Source organism: Osmerus mordax, chromosome 25 (assembly GCF_038355195.1).
Source record: "Osmerus mordax isolate fOsmMor3 chromosome 25, fOsmMor3.pri, whole genome shotgun sequence".
Classification (NCBI taxonomy): domain Eukaryota; kingdom Metazoa; phylum Chordata; class Actinopteri; order Osmeriformes; family Osmeridae; genus Osmerus; species Osmerus mordax.
The window spans coordinates 3932438-3957541 of record NC_090074.1 but is presented as its reverse complement, the minus strand read 5'-3'; the positions used below and the strand labels follow the sequence as shown (position 1 = coordinate 3957541).

At 53.6% G+C, this 25104-nt stretch overlaps 3 protein-coding genes across 4 annotated transcripts in view; 1 reads left to right on the top strand and 2 right to left on the bottom strand.

The window, feature by feature from the left end:
• The first annotated feature begins 226 nt into the window (after nt 1-226).
• Nucleotides 227-1748, top strand: apoa1a (apolipoprotein A-Ia). Its single transcript, XM_067228922.1, has 4 exons — nt 227-259; nt 395-445; nt 563-707; nt 902-1748. The coding sequence occupies exons 2-4, from the start codon at nt 403-405 to the stop codon at nt 1500-1502; spliced, it is 789 nt and encodes a 262-aa protein (XP_067085023.1). The 5' UTR covers nt 227-259; nt 395-402; the 3' UTR covers nt 1503-1748.
• Nucleotides 1749-1819: 71 nt separating this feature from the next.
• rnf214 (ring finger protein 214) lies at nt 1820-6805 on the bottom strand. Of its 2 annotated transcripts, none has more exons than XM_067228915.1 (16): nt 6710-6805; nt 6544-6592; nt 6272-6440; nt 6123-6182; nt 5790-5930; nt 5533-5666; nt 5332-5400; nt 5067-5163; nt 4821-4909; nt 4630-4711; nt 4430-4525; nt 3981-4306; nt 3397-3514; nt 3162-3311; nt 2849-2950; nt 1820-2691 (listed from the first exon to the last, which is right to left on the bottom strand). In XM_067228915.1, exons 2-16 carry the CDS (start codon nt 6588-6590, stop codon nt 2629-2631), a joined length of 1743 nt encoding a protein of 580 aa, XP_067085016.1. In that variant the 5' UTR covers nt 6591-6592; nt 6710-6805; the 3' UTR covers nt 1820-2628. The 2 variants fall into 2 exon arrangements, with proteins under 2 accessions (XP_067085016.1, XP_067085015.1); XM_067228914.1 differs by having other exon boundaries at nt 6682-6804.
• A 655-nt stretch (nt 6806-7460) lies between these two features.
• The window catches only part of synj1 (synaptojanin 1), a 25553-nt gene continuing 7909 nt past the window's right edge, over nt 7461-25104 (bottom strand). The window contains 25 exon segments of the mRNA XM_067228613.1: nt 7461-11006; nt 11050-11358; nt 11360-11659; nt 12865-13188; nt 13190-13395; nt 13564-13753; nt 13973-14010; nt 16263-16391; nt 17072-17260; nt 17493-17658; nt 17743-17821; nt 18028-18240; nt 18350-18458; nt 18700-18856; nt 19006-19164; nt 19434-19626; nt 19782-19922; nt 20189-20273; nt 20412-20603; nt 21142-21165; nt 21828-21993; nt 23517-23669; nt 23947-24028; nt 24204-24379; nt 25065-25104. The exon segment at nt 25065-25104 is cut by the window's right edge and continues 57 nt beyond it. Coding sequence (XP_067084714.1) covers nt 10587-11006; nt 11050-11358; nt 11360-11659; nt 12865-13188; nt 13190-13395; nt 13564-13753; nt 13973-14010; nt 16263-16391; nt 17072-17260; nt 17493-17658; nt 17743-17821; nt 18028-18240; nt 18350-18458; nt 18700-18856; nt 19006-19164; nt 19434-19626; nt 19782-19922; nt 20189-20273; nt 20412-20603; nt 21142-21165; nt 21828-21993; nt 23517-23669; nt 23947-24028; nt 24204-24379; nt 25065-25104 — 4240 coding nt within the window. The 3' untranslated portion in view covers nt 7461-10586.

Here is a 25104-nt window from a genome sequence, read left to right as displayed (position 1 = left end):
ACGGGGACATCTGATAAACCCATGTCTAAGGTATGTTAGCTGTTGGCTGACGACGTTGTGCCTGGTGGAAGTCTGCCCCTCCTCTTCCTTTTTTACCTCTCTGACCCTTGAACTTGAACCTCCAGGTGGGCTGTGAGGGTCTGAGGTCCAACCTTTGAGCAACGCACACACGCGCAAATACCACACCTGCGCTCGTTCCTATAAAAGCTGTCCAGCCCCGTTCATCGGTCTCAATCTCACAGAGCAGTACCTCCCCAAGGTAAGAGACATTGCCGGCAGAGGACATGGGTTGAGCGCTAAGAGCCCATGGAAAACCATCGGAATCGAAAACTCCAGAACACCAGCTGAAACCTACAGCGTGTTAACGTCTTTCTTTTTTCTCCCTCTCTTCAAGGATTCACCATGAAATTTGTGGCTCTTGCACTGACCCTCTTGTTGGCCGTCGGTCAGTATTTGCTCGTACTCTGATTCAAGTGTCGCTGGCTGTGTTCGACCGATTGGGTGAGGCCTAAACTTACTAAAACACCGGTCTTTCCTGTGTGTCCCCCCTCTCACCATGCAGGCTCCCATGCCATGGCTCTGCAGAACGATGCTCCTTCCCAGCTGGAGCATGTCAGGGCTGCCGCCATGGTGTACCTGACCCAGGTTAAGGAGACCGCCATGAAGACCCTCGACCACCTGGACGGAACCGAGTACGCCGAGTACAAGTAAGACAAACTATGTGTGGCTTCATGTTATTGTGCTTGGCGTGTTCAGATGCTTTGCGGTGTAGATCATAGGATTACACGGTGAAGGATGGAGTTTGAGATTTTTCGACGTTTCTGCTGCTCGTCACGGCAACCCTCCTCTTGTTCCTCCTCGATAACCTCTCCTTCCCCCCCCCCCCCCCCCCCCATCTCAGGGTCAAGCTCTCCGAGAGCCTGGACCAGCTGCACGCGTACGCCCAGACCGCCTCCGAGACCATCACCCCCTACGGCGACGCCTACTCCGCCCAGCTCCTGGACGCCACCAAGGACGTGCGCGAGCGCGTCATGGCCGACGTGGAGGACCTGCGCGTCCAGCTGGAGCCCAAGCGCGAGGAGCTGAGGCAGGTCCTGCAGAAGCACATGGACGACTACCGTGCCAAGCTCGAGCCCGTCTTCGAAGAGTACTTGACCAAGAACAAGGAGGACGTCGAGGCCCTCAGGGCCAAGCTGCAGCCCCTGCTCGAGGAGATGCGCTCCAAGGTGGAGGCTAACGTGGAGGAGACCAAGTCCAAGCTCCTGCCCATGGTGGAGGTCGTCCGCAACAAGATGACCGCCCGCCTGGAGGAGCTGAGGACCATGGCTGCCCCCTACGCCGACGAGTACAAGGAGCAGCTCACCAAGGCCGTGAGCGAGGTGAGGGAGAAGGTGGCCCCCCACGCCCAGGACCTCCAGGGCAAGCTGGAGCCCTACATGCAAGACCTGAAGACCAGGGTGATGGCTCTCTACGAGACCCTGTCCCAGGCCCTCAAGGCATAAACATCTTCTAGCCCCCTCCCCCGTACTCTCCCACTGGAATGCAGACGAGCTCACCGCCGCCAAGCACCAGCACGGTTCCAACTGCTGTTCGGGACACTACGGACTTGTGTAACAGCGAGCAGAAAGTCACATCTACACCTGTGTTATAACATCCATGTCTGTGTGATTCCTGTTGTTTATTGGTGGTTGACATTTGGTGCAACTTCATCGATGACATATTGTCAATAAAAACGCTAAGTCACCAAAGGTTCTGTGGTAATGTTGTTCTTTTTTCTCAAACGATTGTACATTGATCTCAAACACACACGTTTATCGATGAGTAATTAGTGTGCTTGTGACCAAATCATAGCCAGATGTGGTTTCACAAATAAGTGGGTGATTATGAGGAAGTGTGACTGCCCAGATCTGGGATTCAGGAAGGCACAGGACAGCTCAGTGGTTAGAGTCTTTGGCTGCAGATCATGAGGTTTGGGGTTCACATCTTCCAAGTTGCTTTTGGATGAAAGCTTTCGTCTCGTCACACTGAATATGTTGAAAACATCTTTAAAGTGTTCTGAGCATTCTTTTGCTACATCTTTAAAGTGCAGTGTAAAGTTTTTAAAGTTACATTTTAATGTAGCATATCATTTCTGCCTTATGGGACTGATCAATTAAGATAGAAGATAAGATTTCAATATAGATATGAAACATAGATTTGCACATTATGGACATTTGACATTAACTGAATAGGTTTGGAGGTAATATAGTTTAACAAACTTCCTCAGTTGTTGCAGTGGCCGCAAGCACCCTTCACAATTTCACCAGACATTGCACCCTGTCTAGTTATCAGTACAATTCCTCCATCTGGAAGGAAAATGAAATGATAAAAAAGAAAACCAATTTGTATGCAACTCAAATGAACACACCACATTGTGTAGATTTTAATATAAACATGTAAAGCTCACAATGTAAAGGATGTCGCAAAAAAAAAAGACGCAAAAACAAGCTGATCTCGAGTAAGTAAAATCCGTCTGAACCAGTGTATAGACCTTCGGGATCAAACGTCAAACTTAAATCAAAGTTGTCTTTATTCATCAGTCAATAAAGAAGGGAATGTTTCATTTCTCTCTTTCTTTCAAGTCCCTTTTCATTTAGCCGGGCAGAAGGGGCAGGAGTTGTTCTTGCTGGACTGCAGCCACACACTGATGCACTAAAAACCAGAGAAGAAGAAAACAATCAACACATATCTTCCCCCCCCCCCATTTAAAACGACGGAATTTTCCTCCGGGCTCGCCTGTCTTTTAGCAACAGGTATCCACGGTGATGGTGACATCAGCACACACAGGGTACAGAGTACAGGGTCTCACCTCCTTGTGTACGGTGTGATTGCAGCTCATGATGTGCTGATTGACCGCCTCCACTTGGTTTTGGCACATGAGACACAGTTTACGACTGCTGTGAGACGCAGGCTGGACGCGTGGGGAGAACAAGAGCAGAACATCAGGTCGGACATACTGGAGAAACATTAGTAGAGATAACATGCCTAATGCATGAACAAGTGTGTGCGATGCTACCTTTGGATGCCAGTTACCAAACTGAGGGTATTGCCATATAATACTGTCAGTTATGCATTTCTCTGATCTAACTCTTAATAGTCTACAGGCTGTGAGGAGTGTGTACCTGAGGCGGCCTGGTGTTGAAGACTTGCGCTACCGCGGGTCTTTGCTGAGGGGCCATGGGTCTCTGGATGGGGCCTGGGGGGCGTTGGATTGGGGTTGGCGGGCCAGGAAAGCCCCTGGCTGCGAAAGGAGGCCCGGTGTGTCCCTGGAGCTGCGAATATTCAGGTTCAAAGTCAGAGTCGGGGCCAGACCGGCGTACGCGTGCCTACGTGCGCTTCCACGCGAGACCGCCTCACCGCTCGCTCGTTCTGTTCCAGCCTCAGCGCCACCTGCTGGGTGACCTCCTCCATGGACATGCCGGCCATGGTGCCTCGGGACACCTTGATGTGCTGCAACACAGACATGAGCTGGGCCCTGATGGACGAGAGGAGAGGGAGGGAGGGAGAGACGTAGAGAGGGAAGGAGTGAGAGGTACAAAGGGAGGGAGAGAGAGAGGAGGAGATAGGTGAAAAGGGAGACAGAGAGGGAGTGAGAGGTAGAGAGGGAGGGAGGGAGAGATGGCATGGGAGGGACAGAGAGGAGAGGGAAGGAGAGAGGGAGAGACGTAGAGAGGGAAGAAGTGAGAGGTAGAAAGGGAGGGAGAGAGAGAGAGGAGAGGGGGAGACAGGTGAAAAGGGAGAGAGAAAGGGATGGAGTGAGAGAGGAGGGGAGGGACAGAGAGAGGAGGGGGAAGGAGGGAGAGAGATGTAAAAAAGGAGGGGAGAGAGGTAGAGAGGCAAAAGGAGAGGGAGGAAAGGTGAAGTTGCTCGACATCAGACGCCATCCCCGATAGCACGAGTGCAGATGGTGTTTTAGCATCCCAGCGTACCCACAAGCTCACCTGGTGCAGAGTGGAAACCTGGCCCCCAGTTTCTCCAGCAGCTTGTCCAGTTTGCCGGCAGGTGGGGGGTTAGTGGGCGGGGGGGGCTGGGCAGAGGGCTGGGAGGAAGGGGGCACCGCTGGGAGGCTGGCGCCACTGGGGTGCGCCGTGGGGAGAGGGGAATGAGAGGGGGATGGGGACGGGGCGAGTGGAGGGGTCACCCTGGCAGGGGCTGGGAAGGATGGAAGGTGCTGGGGGGCGAAGGGCATCGTCATGGGGGGTCCCATCTGGAAATGCTGCACAGGGGGTCTGGGTGACAAGACCATCTGACTGATAACCAGTTCCACCTTGGGAGAGGAGAGGGATGGAGCCATCAGAAACACGCACACCCCCCCCCCCCCCCCCCCCCCCCCCCCCCCCCCCCACACACACACACACACACACACACACACACACACACACACACACACCGTAGGGATGTGGGGAAGGTCCGGCAGGTTGACCGTGAGAAGGCTCTCTAACTTGTGGCCGCTTTGCAGCAGCTGAAGATGATCCTTGAACTGGTTCTGAGAGGAGACAGAGAGGCGAGGGGGAGGGGGGGGGGGGGGGGGGGGTTAGGGGGAGCACCGACAGACGGACAGACCTCACGCAGGTCCCTCAGGATCCTCACCTGGAGGCCCACGAGACCGCCGTGCACCTCCGCTTGGATCTGCTCCCACCTCAGCCTCTCGTGCTGCTTGGACGGATCCATCCTGAAGACACGAAGCGGTCTGTAAAAACACCGAGAGGTTTTGGACAGCCGGGTCCGAATCGGACGGCGACACGGTTCCAACAGGCGCAAGGTCGGCGCGGGTACGTTACCGGATGGTGTCAGTGTAATGCCTGGCTTCCTTCAACCAGTCGTTCACTTGTGACAGGGACATGTCCCTATACACCTCCAAGGCAGCCGTCTGTTGAGCGTACAGCGAACGTCAATAGGAAGTCCACATCTCACAGTCACAAGTACATGTCTCACTGTGTATCAGTAGACATGGATTGTGTGTGTGTGTGTGTGTGTGTGTGTGGAGCAGGTGGGGATTCAGACTGGCACCGGCCAGCCCGACTGACCTCGTCCCTCAGGGCAGCGAGGCCGGCCTCCTCGGCCTCTCTGCGGAGGCGCCCCATCTCCGTGTTGAGCTCGGACAGCTCCCGCGCCCAGGTCTGCCTGCAGGGGGCAGCACAGGGTCAGGGCCAGGATTGACCACATGACCTGGTTTGGGTGGCAGGTTCGAGTGCTGACTGACTGCACCGTGAAAGAGTAAACCACGCACCGGGACTGTTTGGGATTATGTTAAGGTGTGTTTTCAGCGCGTGCATGTTTAAATATTCTTACTTCTCCTCGCCTTGTTCTTCTGTAAGGAGGCTCAGTTTCTTGTTGGTCTCCTCCAACTCCTGGGTCAGTCTGACAACACACACACACGGTTATGCACTAAAATCCACCTTATTCTGATTGGACTGCTGATCAGAGGACCCCTCCCTCCCTCTCCTCCCTCCCTCTCCTTCCTCCCTCTCCTTCCTCCCTCTCCTCCCTCACCTGCTCTTCTCCTCCTCCATTCTGCTTCTCTCCGCATTAAGCTCCTGCTTCTTGACGGCAAAGTTCTTGCGGGTCGTCTTGCTGCAGTTCAGCTGCAGCTTCACGTGCACCGATTCGATCTTGTCCAAAACGGCCTGACCCCCCCCCAAAAAAACAACAAATGTCAAACACGGTTCAAAAGCTCTTAGGAACACCCAATACAACGGACTAGTGTGGGCGGCTCGCAGCCCGTGATGACGCAGAGGGGACCGTCAGACCTGCTGCTGCCGTTTGCTCTCTTCGTTCTTCTGCTTCAAGCCGTCTACTTGGCTGCTGTGCTCGGCCTCCGCCTCTTTATACTGCTTCTGGAGCTCCTCGTAGTGTCTGGCCAGCACAGAGCTGCAGTCCTTCACAGCTTGCTGGAGGGGGAAGCACAAAGTGGGAGAAAAAAAACTAGGAAAAGGACAGAGAAATGTGTAAAGGAAAGTTTACATTGTACACGTGGCTGTCTTTGCTTTTGGACATGTTATGCTACGACCCATCAGGATATAGTACAGAAGGTCAATTTAGAGGATTTTAAGTAGTGTGCTTTCATGTGGCTGTCTACATACCATCAACGACTCCCAGTTTGGCTCTGTGTTCACCTCTCTGTCTGTGGTCCAGTCTTCAGTCTATAAGGGACGCGATCACACAGGGTGACTTGTTGACATGTTTCATTTCATACAGATGCTTTAACAGTCTAGTCAGTCCAGACTGTTACCTGAATGCCTTGTTCCTCGTGTATCCGACCCTTACAGGTTGTGTGAGGAACGTTGAGTCCATCTCCGCCGGCAAATGTGTCGATCTCGTCAACAGCAGTCGAGCTAAAGCCATTAGACCACTTAGTAGTGGTGGGGTCTGACCACGTTTGCTCGTGGAATCCTGCAGCACTGCGGACCAAAACAGTGGAAGTTAGCTACTTGACAGGCGACTTCCTGCTTTCAAATCACTAGCAACCTGTACATCTAGCTGTAAGCGTTTTATATTGCTTACTTTGTCAACTCCTCATCTACAGCCGACCCCCAGTCGATATCGTCCATTTCTAGAGAAAGTGAAAGCACGAATTTAGCAAAAGTGTGAACGAGAAAGATACCAACCCGAAATAAACTGGTGCATGAAGGAATACATTACGTTTGTATTGTTTTAATCCTGATTTTACCAAAATGTGTTTCCTTTTCCGACAACACTTGTAGGTATTAGCTCCAACAGCATAAAGATGAACAGTCACAGCCAAAATATCTGTGCGAGTGTCTAATCTTGGGTCTAGTAAGAAACTAAAGCAGTACTTCCGGGTAATGATTTTGGTTGTACAATTTCAAAATAAAAGCGCCAGATTGGTTGTGCCTGTTTGGGAAAGAAAGATGGGTAACCTTTGCAATGTGGGGGATCACACACATGATACAAATCAATTTGTATCAGTGTGCGTCAATTGCAGAACAATACCAGAGAATGTTTAATATGGGGAGAACTGCGACTCGGGAAACTTCCGGGTTCTGAACTGGTTGCAGTTCCACATGAGGGCACTAATGAGCGAGTGCAGAATGAATGGAGGTCTATGGAGTAATACCCCTCAAAATAAATTTTTTGTCTAGTAATTTGAATTTTGAATTGGAAAGGGGAGGCAAAAAATACACACTGCTCGCGAAATCACGCACCAATGAAAACTCGCTTGGATCATGACTAAATTAGAATGTTGAGGCTTCGGTCCAAATTGTATTGCGTCTGGGTCAGGATCCGGACCGGAGTCCGCCTATTGAGTACCCCCGCACTAGAGTGATGGACTTGGATCTGACGTTTTGCATTAGCCCAAAATGTAATGCAATGCGTTTGAGGTACGATTTGACCAGTATTTCAATACATTATTTAAGTTCAACATGCTGCAGAAAACACAAAACACAGCAACATTCAGGTCAATTTACATTTATTATTGCATACATACAACACAAATTGCTTAATACAGAATTATGCAATACGATGTGCACTGAAATTACAGAACCTTTTCATACTAATACATGAATTGCAATGTTCTTGTTTTGTTTAATACACACAGAATATGGTCAACAACACACACAATTTTCTTTACTATGAGTTATAAAGGGACACCCACCTCACAAAGAAGTACATTTGTTTCCTATAAAATCTCTTGTTCAACATGACATGAAGCGCTGGCTAAATTTCTACAGATAACGCTTCAGCTACTTACTGCACATGTCTCAATAGCATAATAATTGTGTTTAAGTGGTTACATAATCTCCAATTACCAATACAAGTTTGTACGCAGGCAGACATCATCCACTTGCTTACAGTGTACTGCCTTAAGAGTGTCAACAATCTCAACCCAGAGCCTTGGATTGCAGTGATGACACAGCTTGTACATGGTTTGGACAAAGCACAATATGTAGGAGAAGCATTAGTTAGCTGGCATTTTAAGACTCTGATCTCTGACCCTCCCTGCAGTACCCAGCTCCGTTTGAAAAAACAGAGCTCCTCAAGCTGGTACAGAACGCGCGTGTTTCAAGTCTAAGGGGGCATGGGAAGGGGTTGAGTTTCTTCATACTGCTCGTTACACAAAACCACCACGGTAGACCTACACAACATGCCAATGCCACCCCCCTGTCACTCACTGAGAAACTCGCAGGAGAAAATACTAATGACATTCCGCCACACGGTTAGATACTCCATATGGTGTCGTGAAAATTGCATTCGTGTTTTTTTTCTTTTATTATTTGTATATGTGTCAATGGATTTTGACAAGAACGCCTTTCAACACACACTCACAACAGACAGGGCGAACACTAAGTGCCCGCATCCACCATCAAGTGTCTCTGAATGTGGAGGTGACCAATCACAGGTCAGGGAAGACGGCACGCAGGAGAGGCCTAGATATCACCGTTCACCTCCGATACATGATGAGAGATGCACCAGAAAGCAGTATGGCTGTGCTGCGGAGATCAGCCCCACCTCACATTTAAACAGTATTTCAGGGGGGGGGGGGGGGGGGGGGTTGTCGTTGGATACGCTGGAACCGCAACAGGGCAGTCCCCCCGTTACTGAGTGTCATTACTAATGAGAAGTTTGTCTTCCAGTGTGAAACCATACAAAGATACATGTTTGTTTCCCCCTGCATAAGGAGAAGACAAAGAAGCTCAAATATGAATAACTGTTCATTTTAGTGACTGGGACAGATCTGAGTCGATTACCATTTTCCAACACTGTGAACTCGTTGGTTGCACCCGATTTGGCTTACTGCTTTTGAGACCGGTGGATCACTTTCATCAGTGCAGAGCCCAAGGCGAATCAAATGCACATGAATTCGTTCCAATACTATTTCCTCACCGCATCTCTGTAAATGACCCTGGTCGGTTGGAGCACAGACTTTAGAGAAGTCATTGAGGAACGTTTAGGTGGAAAACTGTGATAGATAACACGCTCCCCACCAACACTGTACACGCTCACGCACAGAACACACACACACACTACGACAGACAACACAACTCAAATACAACACAGGTACGTCTTCACCACGGTACCGATAATAAATATTCATCATGAGTTACATCTGTTTGAAAAAGAAGAAGAAAATAGTTCATCTTCGCGAGAAATTAAAATGCGGAAAAATACACGTTTTGTAACACGCCACAGAAGCCGCCCGCGATTGTTTCCTGTCAGATATGTCTGGGGTCTGATTCAGCCTCGTGGGCCTGTGAAGACGTATTAGATAATACCGCCTCTTCGCCTGTCCTAACAGAAGCAACACACAACATTCTCAGGATTTACAGCACTGGAAGGTTCCAAGCTCTGGATAAAAATGGACCAAACCAAACCACTGGTTTACCATGTCCTAAACACACGGAGGAGAAGGGAGGTGGAGGAGGAGGATGAGGGCCGGAGCCGTCGTCATCTTCCATGAGTTCCCTGTCGTGAGATGGCGGGGCCCTCAAGCGTACACACTGGAGGACCGTCACGCGGTACACATACACGCTCACGTCCTCGCGAGACACGCTCGACGCGAACGCGGCGTTTCGAATCCCTCTGCGCCGAAGACGCGCAGGTAATGACGGCCGCTATGTACTGGAAGAACAGGACCACACGGCAAATTCACCCGGCTAAACACATCGTTTCTACGGACGAACGGAGATCAGGGAGAGGACGTGGGGCCTGGTACGGGGTCAGATCCTGACCACGGGTCGTGCGGAGGTTCGCGGCGCGATTGGTTGTAACAACGTCTCGTCTTCCTCATTGCGTTCCCCCCCCCCCCTCCCCGACACGGGAGCAACGACGATCACTTTACATTCTTGAGGAACCACACTGCCCCCTAGTGGCTGGGGGTGAGACACGCAGACACACTGCAACAGACTGGGAACGCACGCCTGGGCAGGCCAGTGGTCTGTGAGTGGCTGAGTGTAAGGGGAGGAGTCTCTTAGCAGGAAATAGCGTTTCGTGGCCCATACTATTCCCATGCAAAGCGAGCATCCTGCCGCAGAATAAGCAGTGGGGAGGGGGGGGGGAACAGGAAGTGAGACTTTCTCACAGGAAGGACGGGGCTAGGGCCAGCTGACTTGACAGCGGTGTCCCGAGGGGGTGAGTGTGGTCGTCATGGCGATTACGCGGGAGCGCCTCCGAGCGGCGCGGAGTGCGATACGACACGGCTGCGGACGATATTGCACAGGAGGTTTCAGCCACATTTGTGCACATAGATAGAGACTTGACACAACGATATAGACACAGGCACATGTTTCCGGGTCACGACGATAAGAACAAAAATAAAATCCGAACCATTTATATTCACAATTGTTCATATCCGAGTTGGGAGCTGGGGGATGTTGGGGGGGGGGGGTCGCCTTTAACAGGACCCAACACACATTTGGTGCCCACTTAACTGCTCTAAAGGTGAGAAATATATCCTTTTGTTGGATTTGGAAGCGAAACACTCTTGACTTTGTAAATACATTAGCCTTTGTACAAACCACACACACACACACATCATAGTTCTATTATACATCTAGATATGCTCTGTACATGACACGACGGGGGTCCTATCTCTCGGTGAGCTCCTTGGGGAAGAGGAGGCCGTCGCTGGGCCGGGCCGGGACTTGGGGGTGGCCGGGGGCAGTCCTGGCTGGGACGGGGGGAGGGAGGGAGGAGCCGCCCCAGCCGGGGTCGGAGTCGAAGCCCGAGCAGGGGAACAGAGTCTGGGTCTGGGGGAGCGAGGAGCCGGAGGGGAAGATGGGGGCCGCGGCCGGCGGAGCTTTGGTCTGGGAGGGGAAGTGGGATTCCTCGTCGAAGGTGACCCACTGGTGGCGTTTCCCGGGCGGGGGAGGCTGGGGGTGGGCGGCGGGGATGGTGGAAGGGGCCACGGCTGGCAGGGTGGGGGCCGGGGTGAGGGGAAGAGGCGCCGAGGCAGGGGGAAGGAGGGTGGACGACTGCACGAAGAGGGACATGGTTCTGCTTAAAGGGCGAGGAGGAACCGGGGCCAGGGCGGGGGTCAGGGTAGGGAACAAGGCCGGGGTGGGGGTCAGGGGTAGGGAGCAAGGCCGGGGTGGGGGTCAGGGTAGGGAGCAAGGCCGGGGCAGGGCTGGGGATGAGGGGCTGGGCGAAGGCAGACATGGTCCTCTGGAGGCCCGGCCCGGAGGCCCGCGCCTGGGCCTGGAAGTCGGGGGTGAGGGAGCGCCGCTGGCTCTGCTGGGCCTGAGGGCCCGTGAAGGGGTTGGTGCTGTTGGGCCGGGCCGGGACGGGCTCCGTCAGGAAGGGGTTGGGGGAGACGCGCAGCAGGGCCTCCTGCGACCGGCTCCGGGACGGGACCGGGGGGAGGGGGGAGGAGGGACGGCGCCAGGGGGGAGGGGGCGGAGAGGGAGGAGGCGGAGGAGGACGAGGAGGAGTGGGAGGCGGGCCCGAGCAGGGCGGAGAGAGGGGCCGAGTCCAGGGAGAAGGAGGAGGGGAGGGTCCCGGAGGAGGAGGAGGGGCCGGGCACGGAGGGAGGCGCCCGCAGGGAGGTGCCTCGGGTGAGGGACTGGGTGTTGAGCCAGGAGGAGGCGGAGAGAAGGTCAGGCGTGTCGAAAGGGGCGGGCTTCCATTGTGCTTCTCTTTGGATTCCGTTCATCCCATTGGTCTGCAGGGGAGGAAGTGGCATGAGAGGGACCAATCAGAGGCAAGGCTGAAACACACTGAACTAACTTGAGTTCTCTCTTGATTGACAAGTTAATATAATTGGTAGTTGGTGTTGGTAGTCACAAAAACAGGTTATAGGTTTATCTATGACGAACGTAGCTAGTTTCTATGGCTGAACCCAAAATACATACAGACAGAAGTCTATCTATTTCTGCTTTAGTATTTACACAAATAACAGTAACACAAGACTATAGGTGAACAAATGATAGCCAGTGAATGCCAGCCATACTTCGAGAACATCTTTGATAAAGACATAAAATAATGATAAAAAATAACGACATAGCCATTAAATATGTGTTCTACTTTGGAATGCGGATCAAAGCGGCGCACATATGAGGGGACCATTGATGAAAGAAATAATAACAGAACGCCAATATCAAAGCTGAGGATTGTCCAAGAGGACATTTGAATGTTGGGCAAAAAAAAAAAAAAAAACGACAGAAGATCCACAACTGAAAGAAAAAAAAAGAGTTATGAAATAAAATCGTGAATTCAATCGATCCACGAGCCGTCCACAGAGATGCACTATGACCAGGCTGAACCGAATGAGGTGACACATCGAGGCGGAGAAGAACTCAAGAGAAAAACGGAGGAAAGACACGTGGAGGGGGGGGAAACGGAGGGGGGGAAATCAACTAGAACATGTGTGTTACAGTCATGTATGAGCGGGCGTCATACGAGGGGGGGCGGGGGGGGGGGGGGGCTATGGAGGGATCGGGTGGATAGATCAAATACCTGTCACCCTGAGGGCTGCTCCGGCTTGAGAGAGAGAGAGAGACACATGCATCAGACTCAGAGAGGGAGGGAGAGAGGGTGACAGAGAGAGAGAGAGAGACTAGGAGGGGGACAGGCATAGCAGATAGACCAAGAACATTATCTATTACAAGCTATGAGAGAAGAACTGACTGGAAAGAGGTGGGGGCAGAGAGAGGGAGAGAGGGAGAGAGAGAGGGAGGATGGAGAGAAAGAGGGAGGGAGGAGGAAAGAGGGAGGCAGAGAAGAGAGCGACAGAGGGGCGAGAAAAACACGTTTGCGCTTAACACGGTCTACCGGCGGAAAACATCGCTTCCATATTTGTCCATTTAACGGAACGCAAGTTCCCTGAGGAGAGAACAGAGGAGAAGAGGGGGTGGTGTAGGTACTGACCTGGGCTGGGGGGGCCGCTGTGGGGGCCGCGCCCTCTGGTGGCAGGCCGTGGGAAGAACGGGAGCGGGGTGGGGGCTTGGGGGAGGCCAGGCCCTGGGGGAGGGGCACGGCAGTGGCTGACCCCGCCTGGGGGGGGCCCGGGGCCATCTGGGGCAGCATAGGGGCTTGCATGCTGGGCTGCATGCGCGGGGGGAGCTGGTGCTGGAGGCTGGGGGCAGCCTGGGGCACCATTGGGTTCTGCATGGGGGAGGAGGTGGCCTGGGGCACCATTGGGTTCTGCATGGGGGTGGCGGTGGCCTGGGGCACCATCGGGTTCTGCATGGGGGGTGGCGGTGGCCTGGGGCACCATCGGGTTCTGCATGGGGGTGGCGGTGGCCTGGGGCACCATGGGGTTCTGCATGGGGGTGGCGGTGGCCTGGGGCACCATCGGGTTCTGCATGGGGGAGGAGGTGGCCTGGGGCACCATGGGGTTCTGCATGGGGGAGGAGGTGGCCTGGGGCCTCACTGGAGGGGCCGCGGTGGGCGGGGGGCCTGGAGGGGGTGAAGACATGATTATACAGCAGTCTTTATTTAGCTGGCTTGGCAACAAAGCTGTTATTGCAATGCTGTCAAAACAGAACACAGAGAGACTTGGAGGGCTGGTGTGTGTGAGTGTGTGTGTGAGTGTGTGTGTGAGTGTGTGTGTGTGTGTGTTCTCACCCAGAGGCAGGTCGACAGGTTTGGCGGGGGCGTCGGGGCCGGGTCTTGGGGCCCCAGGGTGGGTGTCTGGGATGGGCCGGGGAGCCCCGGGGTGCACCTCTGGGGTGGGCCTGGGAGCTCCAGGGTGGGAGGGGGGCAGGGCACGGCCCTGCGGGGGCACGCTGATCACGCCGGCCCGCGGTGGAATGTTCTGGGAGGGAGAGAGGAGAGATGCTCTGTCAGAACGGAGGCTGGAGGATTCAGCTTGGTTTGACGTTGCAGCTTTGAGTTTTTACTGCAACTGCTACATCAACTGTAACTCATCTCATCAGATCAATTGCTTAAGGAAATTAATGAAGTCATATTTTTTTCATGGTTGCCTGATTCATAGGGTTCATTGTTTGTTGGAGAGCTGTTATTGGTTACTCACTGGTCTGGGAACGCCCCCGACTCCTGGTGGGCCTCGACCTTGAACACAAAACATGATTGACAGCAGTCAACAAAGGGTTGGAGCCCTTAACACAGACACACCGTCGCCCAGACACAGAGAGATACTAGAGCTATGACTAGAATACTAATCACCTTCTTTCCTGCCTCCATACACCCACACACACCTCTTACACACACACACACCTCGCTCTCTCTCTCTCTCTCTCTCTCACACACACACACACACACACACACACACACTTCTCTCTCTCTCTCACACACACACACACACACACACACACACACACACACACACACACACACACACACACACACACACACACACACACACACACACACACACACACACACACACACACACACACACACACACACACACACACACACTTCTCTCTCTCTCACACACACACACACACACACAAACACACACACCCACACACACCTCTCTCTCTCACACACACACCTCCCACACACACACACACACACCTCTCTCTCTCTCTCACACACACACCTCCCACACACACACACACCTCTCTCTCTCTCTCTCTCTCTCTCACACACACACACCTCCCACACACCTCTCTCTCTCACACACACACCTCCCACACACACACACACCTCTCTCTCTCACACACACACACACACACACACACACACACACACACACACACACACACACACACCTCTCTCTCTCACACACACACACCTCTCTCTCCCCCACACACACACACCTCTCTCTCCCACACACACACACACCTCTCTCTCTCACACACACACACACACCTCTCTCTCTCACACACACACCTCCCACACACACACACACCTCTCTCTCTCACACACACACCTCCCACACACACACCTCTCCGCCCTCATTACTCACCGGCAGCGTCTGGCCTAGCCATCGCAGGGCTTTTTGATCCTTGGCAGCACAAAGGAAATGAGATGGAATATTAGGAGCTGAGGAAGTATTCTACCACTAGAGGGAGCCGCTGGGCCAGTTTAACGCCACCGAGCAGCGCGTTTGATGTGGTGTACACTATCCTACACACACACACACACCTTCTCCAACCACTTTCACCACCTGTTAGACTACCGGGAGTGCTATCAGCAACACACATCACACTCTCACGACCTGCTGACAAGGTTGTGAAGCTGCCAAGGTTCAGAACACACCGCAACCCTGGACTACGGTAACGTTCCCGGGGCTGCCTTCTAAATCACCACGACATCGTCACATTTATGTTCCTCTACTGTGCCAAAACACAAACTATGGCTATATTAGAAACCACAGAGGACTTCCTGGTTTGTTCTATGGGGGGGGGGGGGGCGGGCGGTTTCCTGCTCGCTCACAGAGCCACGACATCGACACACACAAACGTTCTGTTACCTTCGCTAGCCCTCCTCCTGCCAAGGTAGGGGCCGTGGAGATCTTCGAAGTCTTGGAGAAAAGGACAGTTAATGGCGTCTTTACCCGTCTCCTGACAATATTTACATCGCCACGGCGTTCTGTCCTTTTAATTTTTTTTTTCGTGACCGGAAAAGGGGAAGGGGGGGACACGGATACGCAGACACGCTCGATTCACCACACTCCACAACAAGCTACCACCTGGGACGAAACACCAAGACGAGTGCGGGACCCCCAAACCTCCAGTTACCTAGGCGACGGAAAAGCCCAGACCCGGGCGCGTTCTTATGCGGACGCCGCTCTGGGTCAGGAGGAGGGGGGGGGCTGCTAAGGAACTACCTACGACACCTAGAGACCGGACTACGATATCCCGAAAACACACACGCACGCGGGAGGGTCAGCTCTGCGCTTGGGGACGGGCACGTCAAGTGGCCACCACACGAACATTTACCTCCCAGCTCTCTCCTGTACGCCAAGGGGCTTTTCTCTCCTTCAGGAGCAGGGGGAGGGAGGATGAGGGAACAGAACAGCCAACAGAACAGTCGTTACAGCACCCCGTTTGCTTCGCTCGCCAAAAACAAGCAATGACCCCCCCCCCCCACTGGATGACATGCAGGCCCTCTCCTGACCCAGATTCGGAAGAGCCGCCCTTCACTGGGCTCTCCCTCTAATCTAGATCAGCCGTGCTTCCAATCCCTTGGAAGGGATGCTGGGGTTAGGGTTCGCCGTTTGAAAGGCTAGCTCTCCAGGGACGTGACGTCAGCACAGCAGAGGAGAGCTTGGGGTGTGTGTGTCGGGGGGGGGGGGGGGGGCGTCGCAGGGTTTTGTACCTGAGGGGGGCGGGGGGCGTCGCAGGGTTTTGTACCTGAGGGGGGCGGGGGGCGCTGCGGGGGGGCCGGTCTGGCCGGAGGGGCGTTGGGCCGGGGGGGAGGGGGGCGCTTGGGCTCCGTTCCCTGGGATGGGGGGCCGCCCGGCTGGTACTCGGCTGGACACCCTGTGGAGACAGAGAGGGAGAGAGAGACAGAGAGAGAGACAGAGAGAGAGACAGAGAGAGATAGAGAGAGAGAGAGACAGAGAGAGATAGAGAGAGAGAGAGGACAGTTATGACAGTCCATTCTTCAGCCCAGGATGAGACTCTCCTGTCAGATGTGAGGTCATTTCTGATTTGGTGACAGAAAAACACGAATAGACGGCAACAAAGCCTTTGGCTGCACTCCCAACCGCTGATAGGTTTTTGTGTGTCTTTGAGATGCTCCATTTAAAGGACGTAACATCTGAATGTGACACTGCGAAATGTATTTGCAGCCTCGTGAAAAACGTCTGTTTTTCATGAGGCTCCTTCTGTTTATTTTTTGGAAGAGGAGCCAGCGATATTGAGGTCCACACAGCACACGGCTATTTTCAAACCCACACGCTAGGTTATGTCACAACAAAGCACCTCTAGCCTAAACACTGCAACTTCACCTTCCGAGCTCCTTCTGCAAACGGCCGGGCTTAGAGCTCCTTCCACACATTCAACACAGGGCAAAAACAAGCTTTCAATGTCATGCAATGTCACCTAAATGCATTATGCTAACCAGAACAACTAGTGTGTGTACGATTCCCATGAGTAGAAGCTCAGTACGTGTGTGGGCATTTGACTTTGTTGAGGCTCAGTGTATGTGTGTGTGTTACCCTGTGGGGGCCCGGCGGTGCGTGGGGGGGCCCTGCTGGGCCGGCTGGGGGCTGAGGGTTCCCCGTGGGTGGGGGAGTGGCAGGGGCTGCCCCGGGGGGAGGGGACGGGGGAGGAGCCCGCCCCGGAGGAGCCCGCCCCAGGCTGCAGGTGCTGGGGAAGGATCTCCTCCACTTCATCGTCCACGTCACCTTGACACAAGGGGAGGAGTCAGAGACCATTAGGAGAATAATATAATAATAATAATAATAATAATAATATCAACGAAAGCCAGTGCCGTTTGTTAACCTTTTCCGTCACAGACATTTTCAGAAGCTGAATCGTCAAATCAGACAAAATGCTGACTCATCCAACAGACCGCATCCTTCCTTCCTTCCTCCTCCCCCCCCCCCCCCCCCCCCCCCCACTTCTCCTCCTCCTCACCCTCCATGTCGTAGTCGTCGTCCGCCATGTCCGCGTCCTCGGCCAGCAGGGAGGAGCTGGCCGAGGTGGGAATGGTGCCGCAGATCCGCTCCACGCTCATCTCGTCCTCCAGGCTCTTGATCCAGCCGGGGCTCTTCAGACGCACGTCGATCATGTGGCCCAGGACCTACACGCACACACACGCTCAGTAAGACTACAGGCCTGTCTAGCCCAGGACAGTTCCACGGGGAGACGGTGGAGGTGGACTTACCGTGGAGGCGCTGAGGGACAGAGCGGCCAGGGCGGAGTAGCCCTCCAGGAACGTCACCCACATCTTCTCCTCCACGAACCTGCCCACCCGGACCCCCCCCCCCCCCAGGGGAGAGAGACACGCGTTAGCCCCAGACTCACACCCCCCCCTGGTGCCCTCGTGGAACACACCTGACAACAAACCTGATGGATTCACTGAAAGCGAGTACGTTTACGGAAGGAGGTTTCGACCGGTGAGTAAACGGGCGCGAGTTTCTGACACTACCTCCCTCCCCCACACACACACCTGATGAGGATGACCTCCCCGAAGACGGTGAACTTGTCCAGCAGCTCGTCGATGAGGGCGTCGTCGAAGTAGTCGTCGGGGCCGGAGCTGCACAGGGCCACCAGGATGGTGCCGTCCGGGGGCCCCTGCTGGGCGATCACCTCCCTGTACACCTGGTGACGCTCCTCCGGGTCCACCTCCAGCACGTCCACGTCGATGATCGCCATCACCGGCCTGCGCCACACACACACACACACACACACACACACAAAGATTGAGATCCCACAAACTCAAAGCTTTGAGGCTGTGGTCCAGGGAGGTGATATGTATGTGTGTGTGTTACCTGTGGTCGGAGGTCTTCAGCTCCGCCCTGCCGTAGTATTTGAGGCTCCCCGGGGTCCAGGGGACCTGGGGGTCCCCTTCGCTCTCGGAGGCGCCGTCCATCTCCTCGGCTGGAGGGGGAAACGCACGCATCCCTGAGTGAGTCTCCTCCTCCTCATCTCTGACATACTTCTGCTGTTCCTCCCCCCGCGCCCGTCCATCTCTCCCTCCTCCTTCCCCCGCCCCCCCCCCCCCCCCCCTCACCTCTCTATCCACCCCCCCTCTCTCTCCACACCCCAACCCCTGTTCTCCCTCTCTCCTTCCTTTCTCCTCCTCCTCCCCTACACACCCGGGCCCCCCCGCCCGACTCACCGGTTTTGTCAAAGTTCCACTTCCTCCTCTTCCAGAGGACGCGGTCGGTCCAGGCTGGCGTGCGGCACTTCTCGCTGGTGTCGTAGTCCTCCGAGAACAGGTCGTACTTGTAGGTGGGTGCGAAGTCCAGCTTCCCCTCGATGAAGCCTTTAAACACCTGGGGGGGAGGGAGGGGGGGGGTTAGCAGGAAGTGGTAGTGGTGTGTGTGTGTGTGTAGTGTGTACGTGGAGCATGTGTGTGTAGCATGTATGTGTGTGTGTAGCATGTGTGAGTGTAGCATGTGTGTGTGTGTGTGCAGCCCCTCACCAGGCCAGCGTTCTTCTGGTCCACCAGCTGGTCCCCAGTGGTCAGGGCCTCCCAGTTCTGCTGCCTGATCAGCTCCTTCACCTCCTCGTTGGGCAGGCTGATGCGGTAGTTGAAGTCGCCGCACCAGAACACGTAGTCGTGGGAGTACAGCAGGCGGCCCTGGGACGAGAGGGGGGGGGGGGGGGGTTACGAACGTAACCTAGTAACGCGTGTTCTTTTCCACGGCAACAGAAACCCAAACACACACAAAACAAATATGCCCTTCTTTACATACACTAATATGTAGTCAAATGACCTGATTTGGTTAGATGAACCTGATGTAAAAGGTTATATCCAGGAATCAACATGATTTTACCAGCTCAAAAGGCATGTTTTCAACGGTACATTGACACAAAGCAAAACCACGAAATGGGTTGGATGACGGTTACCATGGGGAACGCGAGTCGGCGCGTGATCTCGTTGTAGTCGTCGTTCCTCTCCTTGACCTGTGATTGGCCGGCGGCGAAGTGGGAGCAGATGACGCAGATGCTGGTTGTGTGGAACAGCATGCGGATGGCCACGCCCCCTTTGTTCCCGGTGGCCCCGCCCATGCCCGTCTTCACGGTGTCCACGGCGACGTCCCTGTAGAAGGAGGAAGTGAGAGAGCGGCAGGAAAAGGGCCGATGAAGTGGATGTGTCTCGTCTTCCCTGCATCCACTTTCCCTTGGTGGTGTCAAGGGGGCGTGGCCTAACATATGAAGGGGTGTGGCCTGCCGGAGGAAGGGGGCGTGTCTTACCTGATAAAGGGGGCGTGTTGGGGGCGGATGAAGATGAACAGGCACACGCCCACCAGCTGCTCAGAGGCCAGCAGGACGTATTTGTGGTCCCGCGAGATGCTCTTCTGAAGCTCTGCGGCCCACAGCTTCTGATTGGTGGTGCTGAGGGGGGAGGGCAAGAGGGGGGCGGCAGGAGGGGAGCAAACAAGCCTAGGGGTTAAAATCCCTAAAGGACTAAAGAATCACCCTGCAAATGATCTCCTCCTCTCCTACTGAGGACAAAGAATGAGGAAAAGAACACCATGACTTGTCTAATAGCAGAAAAAAACAAGTTTCTACAAGGCCAAGGGATCAAATTCTTGTCGATGTTTCACAAGAAGCTGCTGCGTGTCAACAGGCCCCCTCCCCCCTCCCCCCCCCCCACGTACCTGGCACTGACGATGTTGCCAGCGTTGAGCTCCACCATCTCCTCGAAGCCGATGGCAAAGATGTCGATGGGGTTCGCCTTGCTGTCTGCACGGAGAAAACACGTACAACTGAACAACTGAAACCTTATATGATCAACAGGCCAGGCCGTATTTATCCCGGAAATGCACCTTCAAAAAGCACTTGTAAAACCTTTCTAGTCGGATTTGGACGACTCCAGCTCACCCTGGAAGTCTGGGTAGCCCGCCTTCAGCGGGGCGTCCAGCAGCCAGTCGTTGAGGGTCTGGTTGCGGAAGGCGATGCTGCGGAACTGCTTGCCCCCGTTGACGTTCCACGTGCCCACGCCCACCCTGACCCGGCGGGGGCGCGTGTACTTGTGGTGGTTCTGACACATGCCCAGTAAGACCCGGGGAGAGGCTGGGGGGCGGAGAGGAAGAACAGGGGATGAGGTGGTGTGAAGACGAGGGAGGGAGGGAGGGGGGGGGGGGAGGGGGTGAGGGAGGGGTAGGAGATGAAGGATACTACAGGAAGAGGTTTGAAATCCACTGAGGATAATAGACATCCAAATGACACAGCAAGTCGATGGGTGGACGTAGGTGGAGTTACGAAGGCACAGAAATGGATTCTGGGTATCGTAGTTACAAAAAAAGCTGCGCCAGTTTGTAGACTGCGACTTTATTTGTAAATAAATCTATGTGACACACATCTGTCTGACAAATAAATACATAAAAAATAATGATAAAATAAATGTATCACAAAGAAATGAACAGGGGCACTTCAAATACTGAACTGAATAAAAAGGTCAAATAAAAATGAATGTAAAAAAAAAAAAAAGATAAAATACAGAAACATGGATCCTCAATCAGCTAAAGACAGAACAGGGGGGGATGTCTAGCACACAGGATGGGGGATGGAGGGCCGGCCCTGTCGGTCTGGGGGCGTTCAGATACTGTACCTGATTGTAAGATGGGCTCAGTGACTACCCGGAGCGAGCGTGCGCCGGGGAGAGAGGGAGAGAGGGCGTGGTTACAAAAACGGTTAAACTGATAACAGCATTAGTCCAGTCGTGTCAGTGCTAATCTCGTACTGGGAGTGAGAGATAGGGCTGTGAACCGCAGATTATGCGCTGAGCTAAAGGCGGAAAAAGAGAAGCCCTTGATCTCGCCCTCTCTGCACGCGCACCGCAAGGTGAACTGCAGAGTCACTGGCAGCATGGACTCAATGTCCCATAATCCTCTCCTCGTGGCACAGGAAGTCAACGCGAGCGTCGTGTATTTTGAGCCAGACATTTGCAAGTGAAACCGCTAAATATTAGAAATGGAGTGTTTACCATTTGTTTGGTTGCTCGGGTGATGAATACCAACTACAAGTCCATAAAAGGATTTAATTGACAACACACCCATGTTAATACTCATTTATAACTAAACATATGGATGAAAGTGTGCTCCCAACCGAATCGTTTGTGAACCATCCATCAAAGAATGAGTTCACGTACAACATTCAAAAGTCAAAGACTCATTAACAGTCAGTCAGGCTAGCATTACGTACTTGGCGGCATTCCCGGTGGGGTAAGTGTGTCTGTGTGTGTGTGTGTGTGTGTATACGTGCCAGTGTGCGAGAGTGTGTGTGTGTGTGTACTACCGTAGAGGCTGGACGTGGTGAGCAGGGCGCGGGCCTTGTCGGCCAGGTCAGAGTTCAGCGTGGAGCCCAGCCTGAGGATGTCGATGGCTTCCTGCTTGGAGCTGTCGAAGAAGTTGTTCTGGATGGTTCTTGTCACCGAGCGAGCGCCGTCCTTCAGCTTCCCCCCCTGACAGGGAAACACACACCCAGAGATGAGGACCCCATCTTGTAACCCCCCCCCCCCCCCCCACACGTTTTGATAACACACCCTCACCAAGACGCAGCCCACATACACCCACCCACACACCCATTCCAAAACAATTTGGGGGGAAACAGGACAGGTCCTTCCCATATCCGTTTCGTCCGTAGTAAATAAAGAGAGGCGTTTCGGGGTTGATTGGAGAAGCCTTGCGGTGGAACTGAAGAACCAGTGACGTCACGTGGTCACAAACAAAGATTCAGGGTGTTGCATTTCATCCAGACTTCCTAACAGAGCGGGACCCTTGTCCAAGTCCCAAGAGCACTCGGCAAAATAATCGGAACCATTTACTCAATGAATGTGATCTACTTGTCTTGGCAGGGCGACTTAACTCCTCGGGGAAGAATAACTTCCTACAAAAACAAGGGCAAGGAGCATTCAAGGTAACAATATCCCCCTGAGGTTAGCCAAAACTAATTTATCTGGCATTTTGTAATATCTATGACGAAAAAAAAAGTTTAATTTCCTGTGATTTTAATAAGACCTATGCGATCAGTATCGGTTCACATGACGTATGACCAGGCAGTAGGATTGCAGAGTAAATCGAAAGTTTGTTTTAGGTTTAGCTCTGAACTGGAGGCCAGAGTTGCAGTGTGTGTGTCAGTGGTCAGTAGAGCACAGAACCTGCGTCAACTGCAATTAGTCCAGAAACACACACACACACACACACATCTCTCAGACAGACACGACATAGACACAAAGAAACGGTACACACCCATCCCCAAACTAACACACCCACCCACCCAAACAAACACACACTCCCAAACACACACACGACAGACGCAAAGAAACAATGCAGGGGGGGGGGGGGGGGGGGGGGAGGGCAGGGGGGGGGGAGGGCGGGGGGGGCGGGGAGAGGCGCTTAGCACAGACACGACAGCGACCGACTCGTCAACTTACCGAACAGGAAGAGAGAGATCCAGAGGACAGCGGAGAAAAATAGCAAACACACACACACACATACAAGCACACACAGGGGTTAAGAGACAGGAGGCACTCGTGTCTACACTCTGACAGGATCACAATGTCTTGTGGGCCTTCCTTCATCCCCCTCAGATCGGAGCTTTCTTCTAGAAGCACGTTGGTCACTGCGTTCCGCTAACATGCAGGGTGACTGCAGGCAGGTCACTTTCCACTGGCTGCTTGTGACTGTAACAGTGACTACATCAATATAACATACCCGGATGTACTGAACCTGATTGACTGTGTTAACATGTTTCTGAGTCTAGTATGACACGGTGTGTGTGTGCGTAGTATGACACGGCGCGCACTTGCGTCTGTGCGCGTGTCGTATGACAGAACGGATGTGTGTGTCTCATATGATACAGTGTGTATATCATGAAACGGTGTGTATCGTATGACCCAGTGTATCTATGGGTATCGTATGACACGGTGTGTATTTGTGTGGAGGCACAATACAAGTGTGTTGTTTAGTACATATGTGTGTGCACCTTGGCTTTGCCGTCCAGGGCTCCCGTGCCGGCGTAGATCTTGCTGACATAGTCGCCGTTCTGGGACCACATGACCCGGAACACCTCCTGGAACCTGGCCACCAGCTGGGGCTTCTCCGTGAGACCCATCTCCTCCAGCTGCTTAGGCAGCATCTGTCACACACACACACACAGGCAGGCCGTCACACACGCGCACGGCAGAAGAGAATGCTTTCGGGTAAACAACCAAGGTTCATAACACGTCTATTCATCGATGCTAGCAGTCTGCAGATTCCAAATCGGATACAGTGTCCAGTATACATTTGATAAGCTATGAAACGGAGGGATAAGCGCGCCCTCCAAAATGGCGTGCCACTCCCTCGTCCGTTAGACTGTTCAACGGTGTTCAGTACTGTTCACATTCAAACAGCGACGTTGTCTGGCCTCTCACCTCCAGGGCAAAGAAGGCCTGGACGCTGTTGGTTCTGTCGAGACAGTCCAGGCAATTGGTTCTGATGGTCCCGCTCTGAGACCTGAGACGGAAAGGGGGAGGAGTCAGTCGACAGAGAGGACCCCTGGGAAAGTGAGTCTAGTGTGGGAAAAGACATGCCTACAAACGACTGCATGTCTGTGACGATGCGTGCGTGTGTGCTAGCGACGGTATCCGCGTGCTAGCGACGGTAGCCGCGCGTTAGCGAGCGTGCTGACCTGGTGACGCCGGTCTCCGCAGAGTAGTAGAAGAAGCCGCAGTCCTCCAGGAAGCGGCTGAGCTGGGGCTTGAGGACGCTGTGCAGCTTGTCGGCCTTGCCCCCCTTCACCATCTGGTGGTAGTCGAAGTTCACCATCCTCACGGCGCCCGCGTGCTCCGACGCCTTCAGGTGACTCTGCGGACGCAAGGACAACAGCTTGACCTTGGGCTGAAGGGCGGGAAAGGGGTCGCGGGGGGGTTTGGAGCGAGCGACGGTTTGAGTGGATGAGTGACCCCGGCTCGGTGAGCAGGTGAACAGAGAGGGCTTAAGCTGGGTTTGGTTCCCGCTGGGCGGTTGGCTCGGGGAGGCGAGAGTTGAAAATAGTCCGTCTGGCGGCTTTCTCGGCGCAGGCCCCCCCCCCCCTCCTGAGCTAGGACGGATTTGGGAGGGGGGAGGAAATGACTCAGGATGTTGCTATGGCAATGTTTGGTATGAATAGGATAGGAAGTATAAAAGGTGAGTACGTATTGCTCAGTGTGGAAGGTTACTAGTGCAGATGGCTAGTATACAGTAGTGTGTAGTCTGTAAGGTTACTAGTGCAGATGGCTAGTATACAGTAGTGTGTAGTCTGTAAGGTTACTAGTGCAGATGGCTAGTATACAGTAGTGTGTAGTCTGGAAGGTTACTAGTGCAGATGGCTAGTATACAGTAGTGTGGAAGGTTACTAGTGCAGATGGATAGTATACAGTAGTGTGGAAGGTTACTAGTGCAGATGGATAGTATACAGTAGTGTGGAAGGTTACTAGTGCAGATGGATAGTATACAGTAGTGTGGAAGGTTACTAGTGCAGATGGCTAGTATAGTGTGGAAGGCTCCTTACCTGGAATGCCTTGCTGAGCATGTGTTCTCCCTCCTTCGAC